The 24,416-nt window shown below is 38.4% G+C and overlaps 1 protein-coding gene and 1 long non-coding RNA gene across 8 annotated transcripts in view; one reads left to right on the top strand and one right to left on the bottom strand.

Moving 5' to 3' along the window:
• The window catches only part of LOC143691813 (uncharacterized), a 72,726-nt gene that overhangs the window by 15,263 nt on the left and 33,047 nt on the right, over positions 1–24,416 (bottom strand). For 2 of the 4 annotated variants that reach the window (XR_013179700.1, XR_013179702.1), the window contains one exon: positions 1,058–1,219. The exons of the other annotated variants lie outside the window; for them this stretch is intronic. This is a non-coding gene — a long non-coding RNA (uncharacterized LOC143691813). The remainder of the gene's footprint in view (positions 1–1,057; positions 1,220–24,416) is intronic. 4 annotated transcript variants of the gene reach the window in all.
• Positions 1–24,416, top strand: part of LIMA1 (LIM domain and actin binding 1) — a 116,448-nt gene that overhangs the window by 64,306 nt on the left and 27,726 nt on the right. For all 4 annotated transcript variants that reach the window (XM_077170871.1, XM_077170868.1, XM_077170870.1 and 1 more), the window contains exons 3-4: positions 11,080–11,125; positions 19,056–19,520. In XM_077170871.1, the coding sequence (XP_077026986.1) occupies positions 11,080–11,125; positions 19,056–19,520 (511 nt within the window). The remainder of the gene's footprint in view (positions 1–11,079; positions 11,126–19,055; positions 19,521–24,416) is intronic.

The raw sequence follows: 24,416 nt of genomic DNA, 5'->3' as shown, positions 1-24,416 counted from the left end.
CATGTCCATTTGTGCATTGTCTATGGCTGCTTTTGTGCCACACAGCAAAGTTGGATACTGTTGGATACGAACAGTTGTAAGAGACTGTTTGGTCCAGAAAGTCGAAATTCTTTAATATCTGACCCTTTTGGAAAAAGTTTGCTGGCCCCTCTACACCCATAAGTTCTTTCATATGGGGACCCCTTTTCTACTTATTTTGTGACCAAAGTGTGTAGCACAGTGACTGGAATATAGTAGGCACTCCATAAATGTTAAAGGAATGGTGTATGTAAATGATATCCCAGGGATGGCGAACACATCACTCAAATAGAGATGCGATGGTAGGAAATGTTAAGAGTGGGGCTTAGGGTTTTGTTGGGTTTACTTCATTAGTACATCTTGTTAATTAATGGGAAGCCACTGAACATTTCTGAGAAGAAGGATGATAAAAATTTGAAGAAAGTGATCCTGGTAACTCTAAAATGGATTAGTGTGGCAGAGTCTGACAGATACCAATAGGAGGTTTCTGAAATCTACAATGCTGCCTTTTTTTCAATAACAAATCCACTGAGCACCTGCTATGAGAACAATGCTGCACTTCCAAAGTCTTAACCCTGGTGAGGGTGTGTTGGAGGGGGAGGTGAGAGTTAAGAACCCTTATATCTTCCACATTATACATTTTATATTATTGTAATTTTTCTGTCAAGCATGTATTATGCTGATCAAACAAGAAAATCAATAAAAATATTTCAGGGAAAAGGGATAGAGAGATGGAAAGCAGTTGAGGCTTAATCCCTGACCTCAAGGTAGTTAAAAATATAATTTAGGTCCCCTAATTTTCCTGATCTTGAGAGTCACCTGGGGTACTTGTTAATAATGTAGTGTTTCACTTATCAATCACTACATAAAAAAAATCTCCAAAAGTTATTGCTTCAGAATAATGACAAAATATATTTTGCTTGTGAATCTCCAATTTGGGCAGGGATTAATGGGGACAACTTGTCTCTGCTCTCCTCGGCATTAGCTGGGGTATCTCAGAGATTGGGGACAACAGTCCCCTAAAGGCTTGCTCACTCACAAACCAGGCGGTTGGTTCTTGTACCATCTGGAATCCCAGCTGGGTCGTGTGGAAGCACCTATGCATGGCCTTTCTGTGTGGCTGTATGGCTTCCTCACAGCATAGTGGCTGGGTTCCAAGGGCAAGCATCCAGAGAGAGACAGCGAAGGAGTGAGGGAGGGCCTAGGGAAGAAGGAAGGGAGAGAGTGAGGGAGGGTTGGAGTCAGAAATTGTGTTTCCTTTTCTGACTTAGCGTTGGAAGTCACATGGTAATACTCTTCTGCTGCATTGTCATTATAAGAGAGTTACTATTGCTGGCTCATATTCAGCAGGAGGGGAGTTTGTCAAAGATTTTGTGGAGATATATATATATATTTTGGGGGTGGGGGTGGGGCTGGGAGGGCATGGGCAGGCACTGGGAACCGAACCCAGGTCTCCGGCATGACAGGTGAGAATTCTGTCTGCTGAACCACCGTGGTCTGCCCTATGGACATATTTTAAAACCAACTTCTGTAGCTTCCTAGGTCCTTCTAAAGATTCTGATTATACACATCTATATTTTATGATTTTAACTAGTATCCTGGGTAATTTTTACCTTCAGCTCATTTAATAAGCACTGGTAGTAGAAAAATGGACTAGTGAGTTTGAACATAAAATGGAACAAATAAGAAGTTCACATAAAGGATTATGGAAACTGAGCACGAATAAAGGGAATAGGAAAGCAAGCAGTGTGGCATGGAGAAATACAGGTGGGAGAAGGGTCTATATTTGGGTATAGTTCTTTTGGGGCCAGGTGGTGGAAGGCCTTGGATCCATGCTAAGTTTAGGATTTAGTTAAACAATGGAAGCAATTGAAGCTTCTCATTCAGGGAAGGGACATGATCAAACTTGTATTGTAGAAGATGCTCTGGCAATGGTGTTAAAGATAGGTTGGAAAGGTATGATTGTATCATGGAGACTAGTTATGAGGCTGTCTTGGGAGCCCAAGTAGAAGCTATTGAGCTGGGAGTGGGGGAGGGCAGCTGGAAGTGAAAGGAAAGGAAGGGGAAGGATTTGAGAGAGTATTGAGATGTGATTTATAGGACTTGGAAACTCCCTGTTCTTTTGCAGAGAAACTTATCCACATTCTTACCCTTTTCACCCTCCCTGCCCCCGCCTCCCTTTAACTGCACTCGGCTTTCCCATAACATGCATTCTTTCTGAGTAGCAGCATCCCGCTCTTCTGCACATGCTTCCCTGAACTATTCCGGGGCTAGGAGTCAGGGTCACTATTCCCCTGCATTTCCACTACTATTTCCTATCTATTTATTGTTTTTCAGGTCTTGTTCTTAAATTCTAAGTCCATGCTTTGAGATCCACACCATCTAACTATACCACACTCTTCTCATCCTTAGCTTTATTGTAGTGGTGTGCCAGCCTCTTTTTTTTTTTGTATTTTTTACATGGGCAGGCATCAGGAATCGAACCGGGGTCCTCTGGCATGGCAGGTGAACATTCTTGCCTGCTGAGCCACCGTGGCCCGCCCGGGTGTGCCAGCCTCTTAACCAAGCTCCTGCTTTCATTGGGGGACACGGGACATTTCTTCAAACCCTTCCCCCTCTTACTTCTCCAGCTTCATTTTTTTCTCCGTATTTCTCATGGGGGTGCTATGGACATTTTGGGTAAGGCATGCCTTACTGGTGCAGGATATTTATCATCTTGTCCTCCTCCAAATGCTAGTAGCTCCCCATCTCTTTGGGACATTCAGAAAAGAAATCATATACTTTTGGAATTAAACGGAATGTAGTATATAGTTTTTTTGGAATTAAAGGGAATCTAGCATGTAGATTTCAAATTACGTTAATTGAATTCTTCAGAGGAACCTCAGGAGCCAGTTCTGGGAAGGAAAGATGCAAAGGGTGAACCTGATACCTTCCACCTCAGCTTTTACCAGAGGGGTCCTGCTTTGAACCTTGTTTATATTAGGCTCTAAATATTTGGAAAGAGCTCTGCAGGTAGAAGTTTGAAAACCATTGATCTGGCCCTACCTGTGTGCCTTTCATTGTATTACATCTCCTCCTCTTCTTGTTATAACTTGACCCATTCAGTAGTTCCAAGAAAAAACAGGGCTCATGTTTGTTTTTGTGACTATTAAGGAAAAAATATCCTTCATCTCTCCCTGGTTTACATCTTCTTTTTGCTTCTCTGTAACTTTTTAGTGATGGAATTGTTTCAGAAGAAAATATGTTGCCTAAACCTTGGGAGTTGCCATTTTCTCTTTTTTGGCTCAACCTTCCTTTTGCTTTATTTTGAGGGCATATAAACCAGAGTCATGCCCCAGGAGCTCTCTTTTCTGGCCTTAGAAAAGGTTGAGACATTGTTATTGCTTCCCAGATAATTTTAGTATCCTCCACCAGCTGCCTGCCTGACAGCTGAGCATGAATGGACAGTCCAAGATTAAGTTCTGTATGTGAAGAAAAGGAGATGGATAATAAGAAAATCCAGGAAGGGAGAGTCATACCTGGGAAGAGGGATGAGATTTTAATTATAGAAATTCCATGGAAAATACTGTTTTCCCTTAAATTTGGATCTTCAGAATGCCCTTTTTACTCCTAAATCAGTGACCTTCACATTGGGTGTCAGAATAATGCTAGTTGCTCTAAGTCCTTTAGTCTAACCCTGAATTCAGGAGTATCAAGCACATATCAGAGAATCCACTTAAAATTCCAAAAGTACAAAATGTAAAAGGAAGAAAACAAAACAAAACCAAAAAAAAAGAAGAAATGTGTTTTGTAGGATGTTGGCTTGAAGATTAATTTCAGGAACTTTTTGGTAATTTAAACATGCAGGAAGTGTTTGTGTTTAAGGAAGAAGAGGGTGCTTTTTCCCTTACAGTAAAATAACTGATTGTTGCAGAATGAGAAACAGGAATGTATAGGACAAAATGGATGGATATAGAAAGTTGTAGAAGTCTTGTTGGAAGTGAATTTTATTGTTTGTGGTTAAGGTTGGCTAAGATTGTAAATTTTATAAGATTTTTAATAGTTTTCTTATGAAATGCATCTTCATGCAAAATAAGAATTTGGTTTTCACTCTGTTAAAATGACAGTGTTTTCTTGGATTATTTGTTTCCTCTTATTGAGAAGCTATAAAAGATTTTAAACCATCAGAGTAATCTGCCTAGATGAAAAAGAGTCTATGTCTTATCAGACCAATATACTTATTGATATGTGTGTTCTCCATACCTTCTTTGTTTTAGACATGCCTCCTCACTTAAAAAAAAAATTGTCTTTTAAAAAATCATGTTAACTCTGTTTACTTTCAAACTTTTGTGTCACCTTAATTAAATAAAAAACCAAAAAAATAAATAAAAAGAAATGCAAAAGGACCAAGAGCCTATCATGGAAGAAAGCAGTGTTATAGAGCCTTCTCCTTGCTTATCTACTTTTTAGGAAGTACCTTATTACAAATAAGGAGTGAGGATATTTGGGTGGGAGTTTCAAAACACAATTCAGGCAGGGGTAGAAAAGACACCATGATGTGGGGCCGAGGGCCAAAGGATAAGGACCGCCTCTAGAAGCTGGAAAGGGCAAGGACATGGATTGGTTCCTGGAGCCTCCAGAAGGAGCCAGCCCTGCCAACACCTTGATTTTAGTTCCGTAAGATTCATTTCAGACTTCTGACCTCCAGAACTATAAGCGAATAAATGTTGTGTAGTTGTAAACCACTTAAAAACAAACAAACAAGCAAATAAAAAAGCACAATTCAAGACAATCATTGGTGTATAAACCTGTATCTTACAAGTGCCTCATTACTATAAGGATAGGATTGAACATGAAAGCTGTTTGGATTTTTTTTTTTAATCTATGTTTCTGTTAAGTCAGTAAAAGAAAGGAGCCTTGGGACTTATTAACCCAAATAACCACTGTGTAAATACCTTACCTTGGAGAACAATTGACTAAATATAAACTTGTTTGCTGATTGGCTCTAGCTTTCATATTGTATTATTATTGTTGTAATGTACTATAGATGATTATCCAGGGGATGTGGAAACAAGTTCAAGGCCAATTCTAGGTGTTCCTTGTTAGCTTTACTACACCATGTTCCTGCATTCCCACTTTTAGTTACATCTTTTATAAATGTATTTTAAAATATATGTACAAGGGAGCAGGCCACTGTGGCTTAGTGGCAGAGATCTCACCTGCCATGCCAGAGACCCAGGTTCAATTCCTAGTGCCTACCCATGCAAAAAAACAAAACAAAAGCAAACAAACAACAACAACTATATATGTATATATATACAAGGACATTCACCAAATTGCTGTTTAAAATAATGAAGAACTAGAAACAGTCCAAACATCCAACAATAGGAATATGGATTAATCATTTGGAAGAGGAGTGCCAGGATTACCAAAGACTTCTATATTGCCAAAGACTTCTATATTGCCAAATGCAGGGGGTGCTTCCTACTTGGACTTTACCATACATGCCCTCTCACCAGTTCTTCCTTCCCCAGCTTTTCTTTCCTTGGCTTCTCTGACAGTCTCCTGGTTTCCCCCAAGTCTTTCTGGCTGTTCCATTGTTAGCCTCTCTTACACTTCTTTCTCTGCTGACTTCTGAATGTTGCAGTCTCCAGGGCCGGCTCTTTTCGCACTGCGCTGTCTTTGTATATGATCTCATCTTCCCTCATGGCTTTAATACCATCTCTGGGTGGGTAAGTCCTAAATTTACATTACTAGCTCTCTTTTGAGCTCCAGACACATGCATCTAATCACTGCCACTACCAAAGGGATGTTTTCCTTAAGGTGGCTAACGCTGAACTCTTGATCTTCCCCATCCCCAAATTTGCAGGAGTCCCACTACCCAGTTAACCTACGTCCACCTGCTCATGCCAAGAACCTTATGACCATCTTTGGCCTCTCCTTTTTCCCTCCTTACCAATCCTTTTATTCTACCTCTGAAATATATCTCAAATCCGTTCCCTTTTATCTGCAATGCCACCACCTTAGCCCAAGCCAACATCATCTCTCACAAAAGCTGCCTTTATTTCCAGCCCTCTGCAGTCCATCTACCACACAACATCCAGAGTGATTTTTTTAAAAATGTTAATTGTATCATTTCATTTAAAAGCCTTCAGTGGGCGGGCCGCGGTGGCTCAGCGGGCAAAGTGCTTGCCTGCTATGCCGGAGGACCTCGGTTCGATTCCCGGCCCCAGCCCATGTAACAAAAACGGAGAAACAGAATACAAGAAAAATGTTTAAAGATGTTTCCCTTTCTTCCTTCCTTCCTTCCTTCTATCCTTCCTTCCTTCTCTCTGTCTTTCCTTTAAAAAAAAAATAAATAAATAAATAAAAAAAAAATAAAAAAAAAAATAAAAGCCTTCAGTAATCACCCTGTGTACCTAGGATTAAATTCAAAATCCTTAGCATGTCCTATAAAACCCTGTGTGATCTGGCCCCTGCCTCCCAGCCTCATCTCCTGCCCCCTTCCTTTCTCAGCATATTTCAACAACACTGGATTCCTTGTGTACTTTGTACTCATGAGATATTTTTTTGCCCTGGGCCCTTTGCAGTGCTGTTTTCCTGTCTAGAATGCTTTTGTCCCTTCTTTTTTCTGACTCCTTCTCTGATGAAACTTCAGGCCTAAAGGTTATTTTTTACCCCGCCCCTTCTAAATCTGGTTCCCTTATTATGATATTTAGTAATACTCCATTCTTTTTCTTCAAAGGACTTAATCTACATACAAACATACATGAGTGCATGCATGCATGCATGCATACATACATACATGCATACATACATACATCTGTTTAATGTCTAAACTATAAGGTTGCTGAGAGAAGAAAGTATGGCTCTTTTGGTTATTTCTTTCACTACTTTTTCTCCAGTGCTTAGAATATAGAAGGCTCTAATGATTATTTCCTGAATGAAAACTTGAGCTATTCTAACATGGAGAAAGGGAAATGACAAATAGTATGTAAGTGTTATGCCATTTCTGTTCTTTAAGAACATTTGCACCAATTCTTTTAGCAATAATTGCACCTTGTATAAACCTCATTGGTTGGGTACTACCATGGTGCAAGCACCAATTCTTTGTATGAGAAATGATTGCATACACACAGAAAAACGTCTTAAAAGACGCCATACCAAACCCTTGATGTTGGTTATCTCTGGGGAGTAGGAGGCAGTGGGTGGAAAGGAAAACTTTTATTCTTCATTTTATACAAATGTTATGAAAAGCTTGTATTGGTTTAAATTAGAAACGACTTTTTAAAAAACCACATACAAAGAGAGTAGCAAAATAAGGAGCTGATAAGGAGGCTTAAACTCTCTTCTTCCCCTGAACATGTTTCAGGTTTTCTTGAGGCTTTGTTGCCTCCCGTCAGCCACTTGTGACGTCAGAATCTGAGACACTCATTAGGTTTATACTGCACCAAAAGAAACATGGCCCTTTAAGTAACTTAAATATTTTTTCCTCTTAGAATTTTGGGACAGTTGGAGGAGCTATGAGCAGTTTTCTTCTTTTCTTTTAAATTTAAATTTAAAACAGATAGTACATTCACATAGCTTAAAATGCAAAAGGACATCTAGCAAAAAGTCTCCCTCCCAACCCCAGTCACCCAGTCGTTTTTTTCCCCTGGAAACAAAATGTTTCCTTTAAAATATATCTCAATGCATATGCAGTTTTATTTTTGTATTTAGCAGTATATCTTGCAATCTTTTAAACTGGTTCATAAAGAGCTTCTTTGTCCTTTTTATGGCTTCATGGATATCCCTTTATATGAATATGTAATAATTTGTTTACCAGACTCTGCTGGTGGAAATTCAGGTTGTTTACAGTCTTTTGTTATCATAAATAATACTATGATGAATAACCTATGTAAAAATCATTTTGCTTGTGTGTAAGCATATCTCTAGGATAAATTCTGGAAGCAGAATTGGTGTATCAAAAGGGTTCGTGCTTTTATAATTTTGACAGATGTTGACAAAAGGGCATCCATGGTAATTGTTCCAGTTTTCCCTCCCACCAGCAATGTAGACCCTGTTTCCCCATACCCTCTCCAATGCAATATTATCTTTTTATCTTGGGTATGTGATAGGTAAAAAAAGTTCTCTGTTTGAAATTTCATTTTCAGGTTGAATACCTATTTTTTGTTTGTTTAAGAGCCACGTGATATTCTTTTCTGTGAACTGTATGTTTATATCCATGCGCATTTTCTGATGAGTTGGTTGTCTTTTTCTTATTGATTTGTAGGAACTCTTTGTATTTTAGGGAAATCAGCCTTTTTGTCTGTAATATATAAGTTGCAAATATCTTTCCAGCCTGTCACTTAAATTACAGCAGTTCTAATACCATTTTCTTCTTATTTATAGTCATTGAACTGCCAGAAATTCACAGTAAGCAGTCTAGTGAATGACATAATAATATCTGCTTATTAAAATTAAACAGCAGTGGGACTGGAAGTTAGAAATTCTCTCATATAGTCATTTACTTCGTAGATGAGGTCCAAATAAATAAAGTGACATAACCCAGGTTGCATAGCAAGTAAAAAATGGTGCCAGGTCTAGGATTTTTCTCTGGCTACCATTTTGGATAAGGCTATTCTATTTGATATACATACTAAGAATAGTTCTTAGTTTATGAAGGCATTAATGAATTGAAAGGTGGTTTTGTGGTAGAGAAATGGGTCCTTTCCCAGTTGTTCTTTTTCTTCTCTTCTCATCTCACTCTTCTTCCCAAAATGCCTTGTGAATTTTGAAATCCCACATTAAGACAGAACAGTTGGTCTTTTGAATGTACCCTTTTCTAAGGTCGGTTTGTTGCTAACTGGATTCTAAATATGTAGGCCCAAGAAGAGGCACATGGTGAGGAGTCTCCAAGTGGTGTTGCTGTTCTTTGATTCTTGCCTCATAGGCCATGCAGGTGCCAGGTTAAGGCTGTTTGGGTGGGTGGTCTGGCCTGCTTTGTCTTTTTTTTTTTTTTTTGGTATGGGCAGGCTCTGGGGATGGAACCCAGGTCTCCAGCATGGTAGGCAAAAATTCTGAGCCTCCGTTGTACCACCCTCCTTTGTCTTTAAATGAAGAAAACTTGACCCTTTCCCTGAATACACTTGGAATTTTTTTTTTTTTTTTTTTTTTTTTAAAGAGAGAGGGAGGAAAGGAAGGAAAGACAGAGAAGGAAGGAAGGATAGAAGAAAGGGAAACATTTTTAAACATTTTCTTGTTTTATTATATTTTGTTTGTTTGTTTGTTTTTTACATGGGCTGGGGCCGGGAATCGAACCGAGGTCCTCCGGCACGGCAGGCAAGCACTCTTGCCCGCTGAGCCACCGCGGCCCGCCTACACTTGGAATTTTGATTATCAAAAATCTTTTGCTCCAAGTAATGAAAAGGATAAAGTGATGGAATTAATAATAAAAATTAAAATAATCAAATTATATGCTCATTTACAAAATATAAGATGCCACTGACTATACAGCATGTGTCATTATTTTATGCATCGCTAAGAAAAAATGCTAATTAAATTGATCAATGTTTGCCTATCATATCAATTTTTTTTTTTTTGTATGCTGTGCAGTGAGGGTCACATTTCATTCTTCTCCATCTGGATAACATATATATTGCAGCACCTTTTGATGAATGTTTTGTTTTGTTTTGTTTTTTGGAATACATGGGCCAGGAATTGAACCCAGGTCTCCATACATGGCAGGCGCTAATTCTACAACTGAGTTGCCCATGCACCCCCCACATGGATTTCTTTTTTTTGTTTGTGTAGCCAGGCATCAGGAATTGAGCTCCTGTCTCCGGCATGGCAGGCGAGCCACCGTGGTCCGCCCCCCACTCCCCACATAAGTTTTTATTACGTATTATTTTTGTGCATAGATAAAAAGTAAAATAATTTTTCTTTAAATGCCAAATCACAGCGTAATCTTTTTAAAGATATTTTAAGTTTGGCACTAAAATCCTGTGTAGTCAAATATATTTAAATGAGCTGAATTGACAACGATACCAATAACCAAGACAAAATTCTCACGTGTTTGGGGAGTGTGACCACCTCTCAACCATTTGTCTGACAATTGAAAGATTTCAAAAGTATTAAATGTAGGGGAAAATGTGCATCTTAGAATTGATGCTATATGTACTTAACTAATGCAATGTACTTTTACACATGTGATCTCATTTACTCTTCCCAGCAACCTGGAAAGTAGATATATAAAGCCATTTTCTAGATAAGGAAGGTGAGGCTTAGTGAGATTGAGTGACTTGCTGGAGATCACAGTTAATAAGTGCCAGAAACTAAGACTTAAACTCTGGACTTTCTGCTCTCTCCAGATTTTTCTCAGCATTCGACCGTATCCACTTGAATTTTTCTGTTGTATCCACAGCAGATATTGAAACAACCTCAGGATGTGGGAGCTGTTCAGAATCTCTGCTTGAATTCCCTGTAACTTTTATTCTGAGAGAGTTGATTAAAGACAACTGCCGGAAATTCATACAGTTGGAAACTTAGAATATAGGTTACCAGGGACTGGGGTAGAGGTAGGAAATGGGAAGTTAATTCTTTAATTGGTACAGAATTGTTGTTAGGGGTGATGGAAAAGTGTTGGTAATGGATGGTGGTGATGGTAGCACAACATTGTGACTGTAATTAACACCACTGAGTTATATATTTGAATGTAGTTAAAAGAGGAAATTTTAGGTTATATATATGTTACTAGAATAAAAATTTTAAAAACAACATAGGACTGTACAACATAAACAGTGAACCCTAATGTAAACTATGGACTATGGTTAACAATATAAGAATCTTTCATCAACAGTAACAAATACCACTCTAATGCAAAGTGATAACAATGGAGAATGTATATGGGAACTCTATTTTCTGTGTGATTTTTCTGTAAACCTAAAACTTCTCTAGTTAAATTAAAAAGCAACAACAACAACAACAAAAAAGGACAACTGCTGACAGAAATAGGTATGCAAAGTAGTTTTCTTAGAGATTGAAAAAGTGAAAATACATGTTTAATTTGAGGACATTCTCTCTTTTTTGTCCCCTTTTCTGAAGGTATCAGAAAGCAGCTGAAGAAGCAAACATGGAAAAGAAGAGAAGTGTAAGTATTCAGAAGCCCCGTGGCACGTGGCACTTCATGAGTAGAGCCTGTGTGGCCAAGCCACCTGCAGTCCTGTAGGCTTGGGCTTCTTGTCAGCTGAGCTGGCCATTCATGCCAGCTGGTCTGATTTGTGAGCCATTTGCTCAGGCGAACTTGGCTCAGGTGCAAGGAATCTTAATTTTTCACTGAGGTTCTGCTTTTGACCCACTTATTCTTTCCTGAGTTGAGTGACGTTCAGAAAACCAAGTGCTTAGCCTGACATTAGTACAATATCTTACTGGTTCTGCTCAAATTAGCTGTCATCCTTTTTTCCAAATCAAACAACCAGAACTTTATATCTGTGCATTTAAATGGTAGCAGCTGCACAGCTGATGTCATCCTCTGGGTTCTTTGTTTAAAGAAAACTTCTTGACCCAAGCCAGTTATCAAGTTGCCTAGCTATAGGATCCATCAAAGGCAAAACCTCCAGAAAGCGTTCTGATAGAGCCCATTCTCTACTCTGCCTGCTTGCTAATTTCCAGCAGGGCTGGGTAATGTAATTCCTTTTTGAAATCTTACTTGAGTTAATCGTTCAGGGCAGCGGGGGGGACCTTCAAATATTTGGTAAGAGTTCCTTAATTTGGCTGGCGTTACAAAAACATCCTCCTGGCAGTTCTTGGTACCTAACCTGTTTAAATTAGCGCATAACATGCCCCGGTCAATTTGTTCTCTTGGCTTAAGTTTCTTGTTATTTGAAAATGAATCCTTTCTGGTGCATTGTTAAGAAAAAGCTACCATGATTTTATTCATCTGCTGGTTACTTTTCTTCCTTCCTTCTTTCTTCTCTTCCCACCACCTGCCTTTTTCCCCCTTCCTGCTTCCCTCTTTCTTTTACTCATTTACTCAGCACATATTCATGGAGCATCAACTATGTGCCAAGCATTGTTTTAGACACTGAGAATACAGATTACATCTCTGCCTTCTTGGACTTTACATTCTTGTGGGAGACGACCTTGAGCAGAGATCTGAGAGTGTAACCTAGGGGATAGAACAACTCAGGCACAAGGAAGAGCATGTGTAAATGCCTCAAAAACAACTCAAGCACAAGGAAGAACTCATATAAATGCTGTGAGGCAGGAGCATTCTAAGTGTGTTTGAGAAATGGGAGGAGCAAGGTCTCACAAGGTCACTGTGAGGACCTGGGCTTTAACTGATTGCCATAGGCCCTTTGGAGAGTTTTGTGTGCACAGGAGTAATATGATCTGACTTAAATTTTTTTTTTTTTTATATGGGCAGGCACCGGAAAATGAACCGGAGTCTCCGGTATGGCAGTCAAGAACTCTGCCACTGAGCCACTGTTGCGCATCCTGACTTAAATTTTAAGAGGGAGAAGAGACTATAGGGGAATCATTGAGAAACCAATTGAGTCAATTGTTAAAATAGAGAGAGAGAGAGAAAGAGGCAATTGCAATAATTTAGGCAAGAGATGATAATGGATTGGAATGGGTTAGAAGGTATATGTGATGAGAAATAGTCAGGATTTATACTGAAGCTAAAGAAGCTAAGATTTGCTCATGGGCATGAGGTATAAGAGAAAGAGAAGAATCAAGAATGGCTACAATGTTTTAGGCCTGAACACCTGGGGAAACATGCCATTAATTGAGATGGGAAAGACTGCAGTAAAAGTAGGTTTGGGCATCATGGCAAGGGATTGCTGTCTCTTCCCACCACTGAGGATGAGAATGCCATGTAATCCCCCAATAAATGCTCTATTTTACTTGCCAAAAAAAAAAAAAGCAGGTTTGGGCAGGGGGAAATAGTAGCTCAGTTTTGAACATGTTAAATGAGAAATGCCGTTAAGACATTCAAGTGGAGATGTCAAGTAGAAACTAGGCTATATACATCTGGAATTGGAGGAGATCTGGACTGGAGATAAAATAAAATGCACATATGTCAAAGTATCAGTGATATATGAAGCCACAAGATACATATGATCACCTAGGGAGTGAGTGCAGATTAGAGAGAAGAGGTCCAACGACTGAGCTCAGGAGCACCTTGAATTTAGAAATTGAAGAGATGAGAAGGAACCATCAAAGGAAACAATTGATGAAATAGCAGTAGAAACGAGAGAATGGGGTACCAGAAGCCAGTGAAGAATATGGTTCTAGGAGAGTTTTACTCTCAGCAAAGTGAAACACACAGCTAAACTGAGAATTGACCATTGGATTTGGCAATATGAAGGTCATGGATCACCTAATACTGTTTGGAACTGGTGGGATGAAGGCCTGATTGGAGTGCCTTCAAGAGAGGGTGGGATGATAGAAGTTGGCTTCACAAAGGTAGACAACCAACCATTTATGGAGCTTCTGTGTTATGTGCTGTAGATACAAAGAGGAATAAGATATGGTCCCTCTTTTAAGGGACTGTTTAGAGTTTGAAAAATAGGAGTTACAATACAAACATAAGTACCATATTGAAGAAAATTCAGTGTGGTGGAGAAGAATTTAGGAGGGATCCATAACCTTTGTAGACTATGCCATGTCAAGAAAGTCTTTCCATAAGAATCAGTGCCTGACTGAGCCCTAAGGACAAATAGGAGTTAACTAACAAAGTGGGCAAGGGTATGACAGAGGAGTTGTATTCCAGACAGAAGAAGCAGTACATCAAAGCATGGAGATGTAAGATGACAGGCACATTTGGCAGTTGAAAAGATACTTGTCACATTTTCCAAGATGGAGAATTCAAGAAAAGAAGTAGATTAACAAGGTTAAAGTTAAGGAGTGAAGGAAGGAAAAAGAGGACTTCAGCCTTAGCTTAGGATGAGTTCAAGATGCCTATAGAAATTCCAGGTGGAATTGGTTTATAAGGGGAGATACATGGATCTTAGGCTTAGAAGAGGCCTCTGACTAGAGTTCTAGGGTATAGGTGGTCATACAGATGGCTGGTGGGGAACCAGGTACCAGATGACACATCTACAGAGGACCTATAAAGTGAGCAAAGAAGACTTAAAACAGAACTTTGAGGGATTCCTCAAAGGGAGGGAAAAAAGAAGAGAAACCTGTAAAGAAAACTGAGGAGTGGCCAGAGAAATGGGAAATAGGAAATAGAGGGATCACTGAAACCATTAAAAAGGAAAGAATTTTTTAAAGGGGGAGTGGTCAATAATGCCAGATGCTGTAGAGAGATCAAGTCAAATGACGACAGTAGTATCCATTGTATTTGTCAGCTGAGGTAAGAAAGTATAATGGGTAATTAAACAATTATAAAAGGCCAATAAACATATGAAAAATGCTTAGCCTCTTAATCAAGGATATATAAATTAAAATAACAGTGAGATGTAAATTGTAATTTAAATAGTTGGCAAAGGTTATTTTAATGAATAATATCCAGTATGTGAGGAAGTATGAACTCTCATATACTGTTAGTGGGAGGTAGTTGGGAAATATCTATTAAAATGCTAAATGTATTTCATACCCACTGATCCAGCAATTCCACTTCTAAGAAGTATCATTGAGAAAACCCCCAAAGTGAGAAAAAATAAGTGTAAAAGGATATTTATTGCAAGATTCTTTGTAACAATGAAAATTTCGAAACAGTGCAAATATTCTTCAGTAGAATGAAAAATTATGGTACATAATATGCTATTTTGTGATTATTAAGATTTTATATGTTAGAAGAAAATATATCTGAAGCACAGTAAGTGATTAAAGCAGGGTACAGAAGAGTAGGTATAGTATGATTATTTTTAAAAATGTGTAAAAAATAGAAAAAAATTGAAAGATATAAACTATTGGCAGTGGATATCTTAGTTGGGAGAGATGGGAAAGTAGAATGGAAAAAGCATAACATTTACTCAAGTCATATATACATTCCTATATTAATTGTGGCTTTTTTCTCTGGTAAGCTTTTGTTATTTTTCTAATTGGGAAAAATAATAAATACAAAATAAGATAATCATATGAAAAATGTGAAGAGGTAATTGATTATATTGGTTGAAGCTAATTCATAGGTGTCCAGTAGTAGAATTAAAGAGTAAATGGAGAGTGATAGGAAATAGCAACTACAAACTGTACTTTCAGGACCCTTAAACTATGAAATACAAGAGATAGCAATACTTAGAGACATGAAATTGAAGGAGAGTTATTTTTTAATATACAAACTTTTAATTTTGAAATAATATTTGATTTACAGTAGAGTTTAAATATAAATAGTATAGAGAGTTCCCATATTATCTTTCTCCTAGCTTCCCCTAAAGTTAACAAAAAACTATGGAACAGTTATCAAAACTAAGAAATTAACATTAGTGCAATGCTATGAACTAAACCATGGACTTTATTCAGTTTTCCAATAAGATCCACTAGATCTATAAAAGTCTAAATTTTCTCCTTCTGAGAACAGAGGGAAATGGCCACATAAATTTATAGAAGTGACTGACCAGGTGAAAGAATATGTAGCTGCATTTTACCATGGAAAGCATGTTAGAGAAATGTTCAGGAATAAGTGGGTAAATTTACTCTTTAAGCAAGTAGTAGGAGATTCAGGTTACATGATAGCCTGAATTCCCCCAAAATTTACTTTTCCTTTTCCCTCCTTCCACTTGCATCTGGGATATAGAAACAGACCATTTATACCACCATCAGTTATATTTTCAGGTTCTTTTCAAATATGGAATATGCCACTTTTTAAAATTTGTGCTATGTGCCCATCCATGCACTAAATAAACTCCTTGATTGGTTACTACTTTTCTGAGAAATTCTAACCTAGGAGTTTCTTCCCCTCCTTGGGTGCTGTACATTCAGGTAGCACATGTTTCTAGTCCTGCTGCTGTATCCTCCTGCTATTAAGACAGAAATTTGCCCACCAAGACTTCAACATTAAAAGTCACTTGACCCAGCTTCTCCATTTTACAGACAAAATAACTGAGAACCAAATAGGGGAAAGGACTTGTCCCAGGGTCACCCATTTCACAGCGACAGAACTGGGACTTATCCCATTTCAAGTCTAATGATCCTGCAGGATACTGTGTGGCTTCTCCTGAGTTTGCCTGTCTGGATTCAGGGACCAGTTATGGTCCAGAGACAGCATCTGCTAAAATTCTTCTATAGAATGAACAGTGTCCTTGATATCACTCTGAAAATGAAAGCTGTAGTAATAGGCCTTGAAAACTTTCAGCCTTCCTCACTTCCCACTGCCTTGCTCTAGGAAAATACTTAGGAAAATGTTAAAATCTTGATACAAATGTCATCAATCAGAATTTCATCTTAGTCTATCCTCCACCTCCCAGTCTGGAACAGTAGTGACTCTATAAGAGACTGCAGCCCAGATCCTAAACTTGCCTAAGCACTGCAGGTGCCCAAGTCTACGGGTGATCACCATTGTGAGGTGTGGCTGCAGAAGTAGGGAGGGCCACCCACTTAATAATAATTGTCACCACTTATTGGGTTCCTCATTATGTCAAACACTATACTACCTGCTTTAATATATTCTTCATTTATTTTCCACAATAGCCCTGCATGGTAGTTACCAGAAATTAAGAAATTGGCTGGATGGAGTTGAATTATACCTGTTCATTGTCGAGAATCCAGATAAAGAAAAAGATGAAAATAAAAGTGGCATGTAATCCATTATCCATTGTGCTGAGCATTGTCTCATCCAAACTGCTTTCAGCTATTGCTTTTTTTCCTGTACCTTCTTGCTTCTCTTTCTTGCACAGAAGGACTGTTGCCACTGTTTCTTCCCCTTTGTTATTTGCCTCAGGCCCTAAGAACTTGGATAACTGGCGTGGTCTAGGTAGGACTGCCAAGAGTTTTGTAAGGTTGTGGGTCCTTTAATGGTGCCAGACCACACAGCCCTGCCTTTCCCTCTGCAGTACTTTAGAACTTCTATCCCTAAGAGCACCTTTTAGTAAAAGAGCACACTTACTACTCCTGAAAGAGCCCCCTAAGAGATGTGCTCCATATCGGGCCTTTGAAAAAAATCAAAAGAACACAGGTGCTCATGATCTGTCACACAAAGATAACCTGTTAACATACTGTTGTCTGTTCTTCCAGACTGCTTTTCTATTTTACATTTACCATATACATGTGTATTATAAAATGGGGTCATGCTTCTTTCATTCTGAAGTATTTTATGGGCATCTTTCCAATCAGTAAATGTGCTCTGATCACATGATATGTAGCTGAGAAAAATAGTGTCCAGTTACCAAGACAAAATGCCACTTTGATTCTCAGGGCTCCTGTATGGGCAGGGCAGGGCAAGTGAAGTTGGAGACCTGGTTGACTCATTCATTATGTAGCACACAATGGTACAGGGCCAAGAGTGCCGCTGGTGATTAAGGTAGCACCGGTTTCTGGAGCTGTTTTTTAATTCCTTCTTTTAGAAGAAAACTTTTTATGCCTCTTATATGTCTGATCCATACATGCCTCCCCCTAAGAATTATCTTATCAGCTAAGATTTAAATATTAAAATCAAGGTGTTCTCTTGTAACTTTTCTTTCCACCCAGGCCTTGGTGCTGGTTGATCAAGTGGCTCTTTTAGGTATTCAGAAGAGTAATAGGGTGAGAGCCTTAATTCCCAATATAGCTACTAATCCTATTTAATTCCCTGAAGTCTTTCAGTCCCAAGTTGTTTGTCCTTTCTTGGTTGAAAGACTGGTGAGTCACAGATTACTGGAATGGAGAGCAGGAAGGTATTGGAGCCTGTGTTTTGCTGGGGAGGAGATGCTGCTCAACTTATTTAGAAGGAATAGCTTCAAAGTGCAAAACATTTCATTTTACTTCAAGCATGTTTCCTCTGTTTTTGTGGCACAGGGGCAATTTCCAGGTTGTTTTCAATCTGTTTTTTTTTTTTTTTTTTTTTTTTTTTTTTAAAGACAGAGAGAAGGAAGGAAGGATAGAAGGAAGGAAGAGAGGAAGAAAGGGAAACATCTTTTAAACATTTTCTTGTTTTATTGTATTTTGTTTCTCCGTTTTCGTTACATGGGCTGGGGCCGGGAATCGAACCGAGGTCCTCCGGCATAGCAGGCAAGCACTTTGCCCGCTGAGCCACCGCGGCCCGCCTGTTTTCAATCTGTTTTATGTGTTATAAACTAATTCCATTTTTGACTCCGAAGAAAATGAAATCTCTAAGGTATGTCTTTCAGTGAGCAGAGTGGGTTTTATTGTTGTGGTAGTGATTTGGTTGCTTTAAAAAAATTTTTTTTATGAAGCCTAGGTATTTAAGTTAAACCAAAGGGGTTGTAAAATAGTGAATTTTCTGATAACATAGTATTTACACATGGACAACTTTGTAGAGTGAAGAATGGAAGAAAAGAGGGTTAGATTCTTATGTAAAAATAAAATTTGACTGTTCATGTGCATGTTAGTTATTTCAGATATGACAAATTATGCATGCAAATATATGTAAAAGTATGATGACTTCATTAAGTTTTTACAAATAATATTTCAATCTCTGATACTACTATCCATAGTTATGGATATTGCATAGTTTCAGTTATAATGAATCTTTGATTTATTTAAAAGAAAAACCCCAGCAGGATTCATCACATAATTTTGTGGCATGTAATGATGAACTTTTATTAATGCATATGTACAGTGTTTAAACTTTCTGGTAGTTTGCTTTTTCTTTATTGTTTCCCCCATTTATTTTTGGATTAAAAAATCTCATCTCCTATGTGACTATCATTAGATCTGGGTTTTCCTTTCTTCTCATTTTGTCCTTATAAGGCTATCCTGTTTTATCACTTCCTGCTTCAGCTCCTGACTTTTTCTCTCTTCCCCTCTCCCGGGGTGGATGCTTTCTCCATGTGGCAGGGCTGTAACTATTTGCAGCTGTCTGAAACGGTAGTGGACCAGGAGCAGCTTGGAACTTTAACTTTCATTTTACAAAGAACAGCATGTTTGAATCTTTCAGCAGGCAAATTGTAATTGCCACTTACTTCTTGTTTTTCTAGAACACTGAAAATCTCCCCCAGCACTTTACCCGGGGGATCCTGACTGTGTTAAAGAAGAAGTGGGAGAACCCATTGCTGGGAGTGGAGTCTCACCCAGACGCTCTGCGAAACAGCAGCACCGAGATTAGGCACAGAGTCGACCATCCTCCTGCTGAAGTGGGAAGCAGCCCTGCTTCTGGAGCTGAAGCTGACCAAGAGGAAATAGCCCATACCAGACCTAAAGTTGGGTCACCTTCTGAAGCCCTTAGTCAGTATCGGTATCCCCGCATCGAGGACAGTGAGGATCTGAAAGACCACTCGGCAGAAAGTAAAAAGATGGAAAATTGTCTGGGAGAATCCAGGCATGAAGTAGGAAAACCTGAAATTGGCGAAAACACAGAAGCTGCAGGCAAAATAGAGAAATACAATGTTCCACTGAACAGGCTTAAGATGATGTTTGAGAAAGGCGAATCAACTCAGACCAAGGTAAGGATTGGATGGGTTTAAATTTGGGGAAAGCCAATTCATGTGACTAAACAAAGCTGTTTCTCTAATCTAGCCTGTTCAAATGGAGTTGTAGATGTTGGTCAGTATGTCATTTGATGAGATAATTAAAAAAAAATCTTAAATGAATTATTTGCATAGATGCCTAGCTAGATTTGTGAGATCCTGACCCAATTTCATATTAAATCAAACTCACTCTCGGACTCAGGTTGATATCTAGAAATGTAATCGAGTTTGATACCAGTTGGATTATGTGTTTGTGTAGACTTGCCCTTTTAATTTGTCTTCCTGTGCCATTTCTTACTTCGGGGGTGCAATTACTGCTGAATTTCTCTCCACTGGGACTCAGCTGTGGTCCTTATTTTAAGCCAGAGTTTAACATCAAGACTGAGCCTTAGTTGTCTCATGCTAGCTGAATCCCTTCTCTTCTTCTCTGTCTTCTCATTTGTACTTCCTAACAAAAGTTTTCTATCAACTAAAATCCTCTCCCAGGAAAAATCAATGAAGATGAGCAGACTAGTTGTTGCCTTCAGGAGTTTTGACTTGCAAATTGCAGAGGGTTGCATTTTCCTGCAACTGCGAATGAAATTTGATCCTTCATGTGGATTGCAGTCTGGATCCCCAGAGGGAATTACTTAACTAGAAAATGAGTTACATATGCTGGTGACTTAAAACACAGTCCAGGGGCTGCCGAGCTGGTAAATTTTTCCAGTTTTCTCATACTTTCCTACATATCTGGCTTTATACATGGAGATGGTTTGCTGCAACAGTCATTATAATGAAATAAACAGATCTGACAGAGAGCAAAGCCATCATTTATTCTAGATTCCATGTAGATGGGAAATATGTTTTTGGAAGGTAAATATTTGGCCAAAATCCCTACCTTGTGAAGTAATAGTATGAAGCTTTCTTTCTGAAACAAAAATTAGATAACTCGACCTCTAGGCCCCAGTTACGTTAGATATGATTTAGTTTATTCCTTTTCAGAATTTTCAGTGCTTCTCAGCAGTCCTGCCTAGAGGAGTTCTTGCAAGTTTGGAGATAATTTATTTGAGGAAGTAGGATGAATTTTAAAGATTTGCAAAGCTAGAACCTTTTTCTGTGCATGAGTTTTTAGCTAGACTTCAGCACTGAAATCATTTGGCAAGAGATGTAACCACAAAGCAGTTTTATGACTTTTCTCCCCTCTCAATTTTTACTCTTCCAAGGCCTGAACAGCTCCCTATTTCCCCTCTATTGTCTTTATAAAATGTTTTTCTTTTAAATGGAAGGAAAAATGTCAGAAGACTTAAATAGAGAGGAAGGGGCTTTGTTGTGACTCAAAGCACCATTGTAAAGTCTTCTCACAGAGACCCTGTTAGGGGCAGAACTGCTGATGTCATACCAGCACACACAATGTGATTCACTGCAAAAGGCCAGAGCATGTCTAAACTGGCCTAAGGTAGGAAATGATTGGGACTGTAGCAAACAAAAATGCTGATTATGTGTAAGGATCTGGTGAAAGACTTTTTTTTCTCATAAATGCCTGGTGAGAGATGAGTCAGAACAAGCCTATCTGTATGCCTGGTCAATGTGGAGAAAAAACCCTCGTGTAAAGGTCCTGCCAGATCTCCGATGGCACTGGGCAGCCAGATTGCTAAATCTGATGGAGGGGTTCTAGGGTTGACCTGACCTTTTAAAAAATTTTTGGTGACTTTTTAATCTCCTGATCAGTCATTTGTCAATTAATGGGCTGCTTAGGAAGTATAAAGCACAACTGCCCTTAGTTTTGTAACCATTTCTAAATGACCCGTGTTGGAAATAGGTCTAGCTTACTTTAAAAGTTTTTGTCTAGTATCTCAATAAAACCTCTAAAAATGTGTTTATTTTAGGTTAACTATTAATAATCAGTTGGAAACTAGATTATGGTTATCATTAACACAATTTCATCTTTATAATGGATAAGGTTTTAATCAGAAAGTTACATATTTGGATCTTTTGAAAAAGTTCTGAGAAGTATGGTAGGGACACTAGAAATCCTTTTAGAAGCAAGAGTGTACAAGTAAGAATGTACACTTCAAAGCTTCAAGTAAGAATATATGCTTCAGTGGAATGAATGAATATACTGTTTGAAAATTGTGTGAATTTTGGTTTCATAATTGAATTTTAGAGAATTGGACTGAATCTCAACCAACTTGCTGTGGGGAGTCAGGGAGCACATAGATAATGGAAATATTTGGTCTAAAGTCTTGTCCTCCTAAATCTTTTTATCAGTGTTATTTGCCAGAGGTAAAGTTAACTGGCTTGAGTTCCACTTTTCATAATCTCTCTTGCTCCCTTTTGTTTGAGATGGTTTCTGTTCTTGTCCTTCTCTTCCTAATCTCTTCTTGGCCTTCCTATCTTTTTCTCTCATCTGTTTCCATGAGATGAAACCCAAAGCTAGACTCTAATCCTAAACTCTTTACCCAGGTTTCAGCCCCGTATTTCTGATTGTCTGCCATTATCCCTTATCTTCCTAAGCAAAACCCGCTCTGTGTTGTTGTCCCTTAATGCATCACCATTCACCCAGTCTAGCTGTCTGTAATCTTCTAATCATTTCTTCCTCTGCCTACACACTACCCCTAGTCAGTCACTTACTAAACCCTCTAAACAAATCTACCTTCTAAATATCGCTCACATATGGGCCATGCTTTCCAGTCCTACATCTAGCTCCATGGTTTAGCGTTATCACATGTGGTTTACAGCATTGCTACAACCTCCCCCAATTGACCTCTCATTTCTTTCTTCCTATCCATCCTCCACATTGTTGCTGTTTATCTTTCTAAACATAGTTGTAAATTATGTTACTCCTTTGATCAGAAACTTTATTTTTTTTTTTGCATGGGCAGGCTCCGGGAATTGAACCTGGATCTCTGGCATGGCAGGCAAAAATTCTGCTGCTGAGCCACCGTTGTACCACCCTGACCAGAAACCTTTGATGCTACAGAATTAATCCATATTTATTATTCAGGTTTCTGCAATCTTAGCTCAACCTACCGTTAAAGCCTCATAGCCAATTCTATACTCAAACCCTGGATGACTTCGTACTTTTTACGTTTCATGCCTGTCCCCCATTTACTGCCTTTTGAAATCTTATTCCTCAAAGTCTATCAAGATTGTGAGGCCCTACCTCAGTTTGTCCCAGATGAGATAAACTTCACCCTCCTACAGAACTTCCTTTTACTTTTCTCTGAGCACTCATATTATACTTCCCTTTATAGTCATATATGAATTTGTTCACTCCCCAGTCTATAATTTCTTTCAACATAAAAATGTTCCCCAGTGACCAGCACAATGACTTGGCTCTTTGTATTTCTTTAATAAAAAGAAGAAAATCTTAGAACTCAAATAATCTCCAAATAATGAGAATTGATTAAAGGCTATTGTTTGCTTATTCTCTACTTTCAGAGTATGGATATGTTACTCAGATCAGATGGTTTAGTTGAAACTATTGGTTCTAATTCCTGTGAGCAAATGAGTGATGGCTGGATTCGTGTAGCCTGTCGTCATCGTTAGGAAAAATAGTGCCCCAAGGACAGATACTGGATGTAGTTTAGCAGACTTAACTTCATATCAGTCTGGGTTACAGGTAGCCGAGGTAACTATTCTAGACATGCTTTTATGTAAATAATAACTGATCAACTGGTTATAAGCACCATCCATATGGTTATCATCACCTTGACATTTGAATCCATAATCTTTAGAGGCCAGGATGAGATAATTAAAAAATTAAGTACCTTTTCTTCCATAACCAGGAATGACCAAACAGTGTAGGGAGAATGTGAAGTCTCCTTAAGCCTTAGTTCCTTTTTTTTCCCCAAACATATTTGGTACACAGAAATCTTTGGATAGGAAAACAAAGACCAAATATTTGGGTGCTTTATTTCTGCCTTCATAGCCTATTTAAATATTGTGTTTTCCTTGGGTCAAGATTTGACCAATAAGTGTAATGCAAGGAATTAAGACTGGGATGTGGAAACACCTTGATTCTTTTTTTTTTTTTTTTTTTTTTAAAGAGAGAGGGAGGAAGGGAAGGAAAGACAGAGAGAAGGAAGGAAGGATGGAAGAAAGGGAAACATCTTTAAACATTTTCTTGTTTTATTATATTTTGTTTATTTGTTTGTTTCTTACATGGGCTGGGGCCGGGAATCGAACCGGGGTCCTCCGGCATAGCAGGCAAGCACTCTTGCCCGCTGAGCCACTGCGGCCCGCCCCAACACCTTGATTCTTTTATGCAGATGCTGGCTCCTATTTCCATCCAGTGTTCCCCTTTTCTAGGAGAGGAGTTAAAGAAAGGAAGGAAGAAAGGAGAAAATAAAAGAGAATGCTTCCTCCCAAAAAAATCCCATTCTTTTTAACACATAAGTACTCTTTGGGATCTAGCCAAGGATATGAAGTAGTAATGAGAAGATAATGATGAATTTGTCCATAAGTAAAAATAATTTGTTATTTTAAAAAATTTTTCCTCACCCCTTTTCCTATTTTCTATTATTCATAATGTATTTTTTCCATAGTGTATTTTAATGCTTCTAATTCATCATATTTTAATTGGCTTTAACTTGTTTTATATTACAAAGGTAAAATAATACATTCAGATAAAATAGAAGTATCTAAACAAAAAAGTGGAAGTTTCCCCTATCCCATCTCCTTTTTCACCTTCTCCTCAGACACACATCCCTTTACCTTCCCCTCAGATCATCTGTTCCTCTTATCACTAAGACCTTTATGTATATGGTAATATCAGAATTCCAGGAAAAGCTGCCTTTGTTAGTATGAGAGTAAAATCATCCTTTTTTTTTTTTTTCAAACAAGAACCAAATTTTTGTGGGTTTTTTTTTCCTGTAAATTCCTGGAAGTGAC

This window comes from Tamandua tetradactyla, chromosome 7 (assembly GCF_023851605.1).
Source record: "Tamandua tetradactyla isolate mTamTet1 chromosome 7, mTamTet1.pri, whole genome shotgun sequence".
In the NCBI taxonomy this organism is placed as follows: domain Eukaryota; kingdom Metazoa; phylum Chordata; class Mammalia; order Pilosa; family Myrmecophagidae; genus Tamandua; species Tamandua tetradactyla.
The sequence above is the reverse complement of the archived record's forward strand: the minus strand, read 5'-3'. Positions and strand labels throughout refer to the sequence as shown.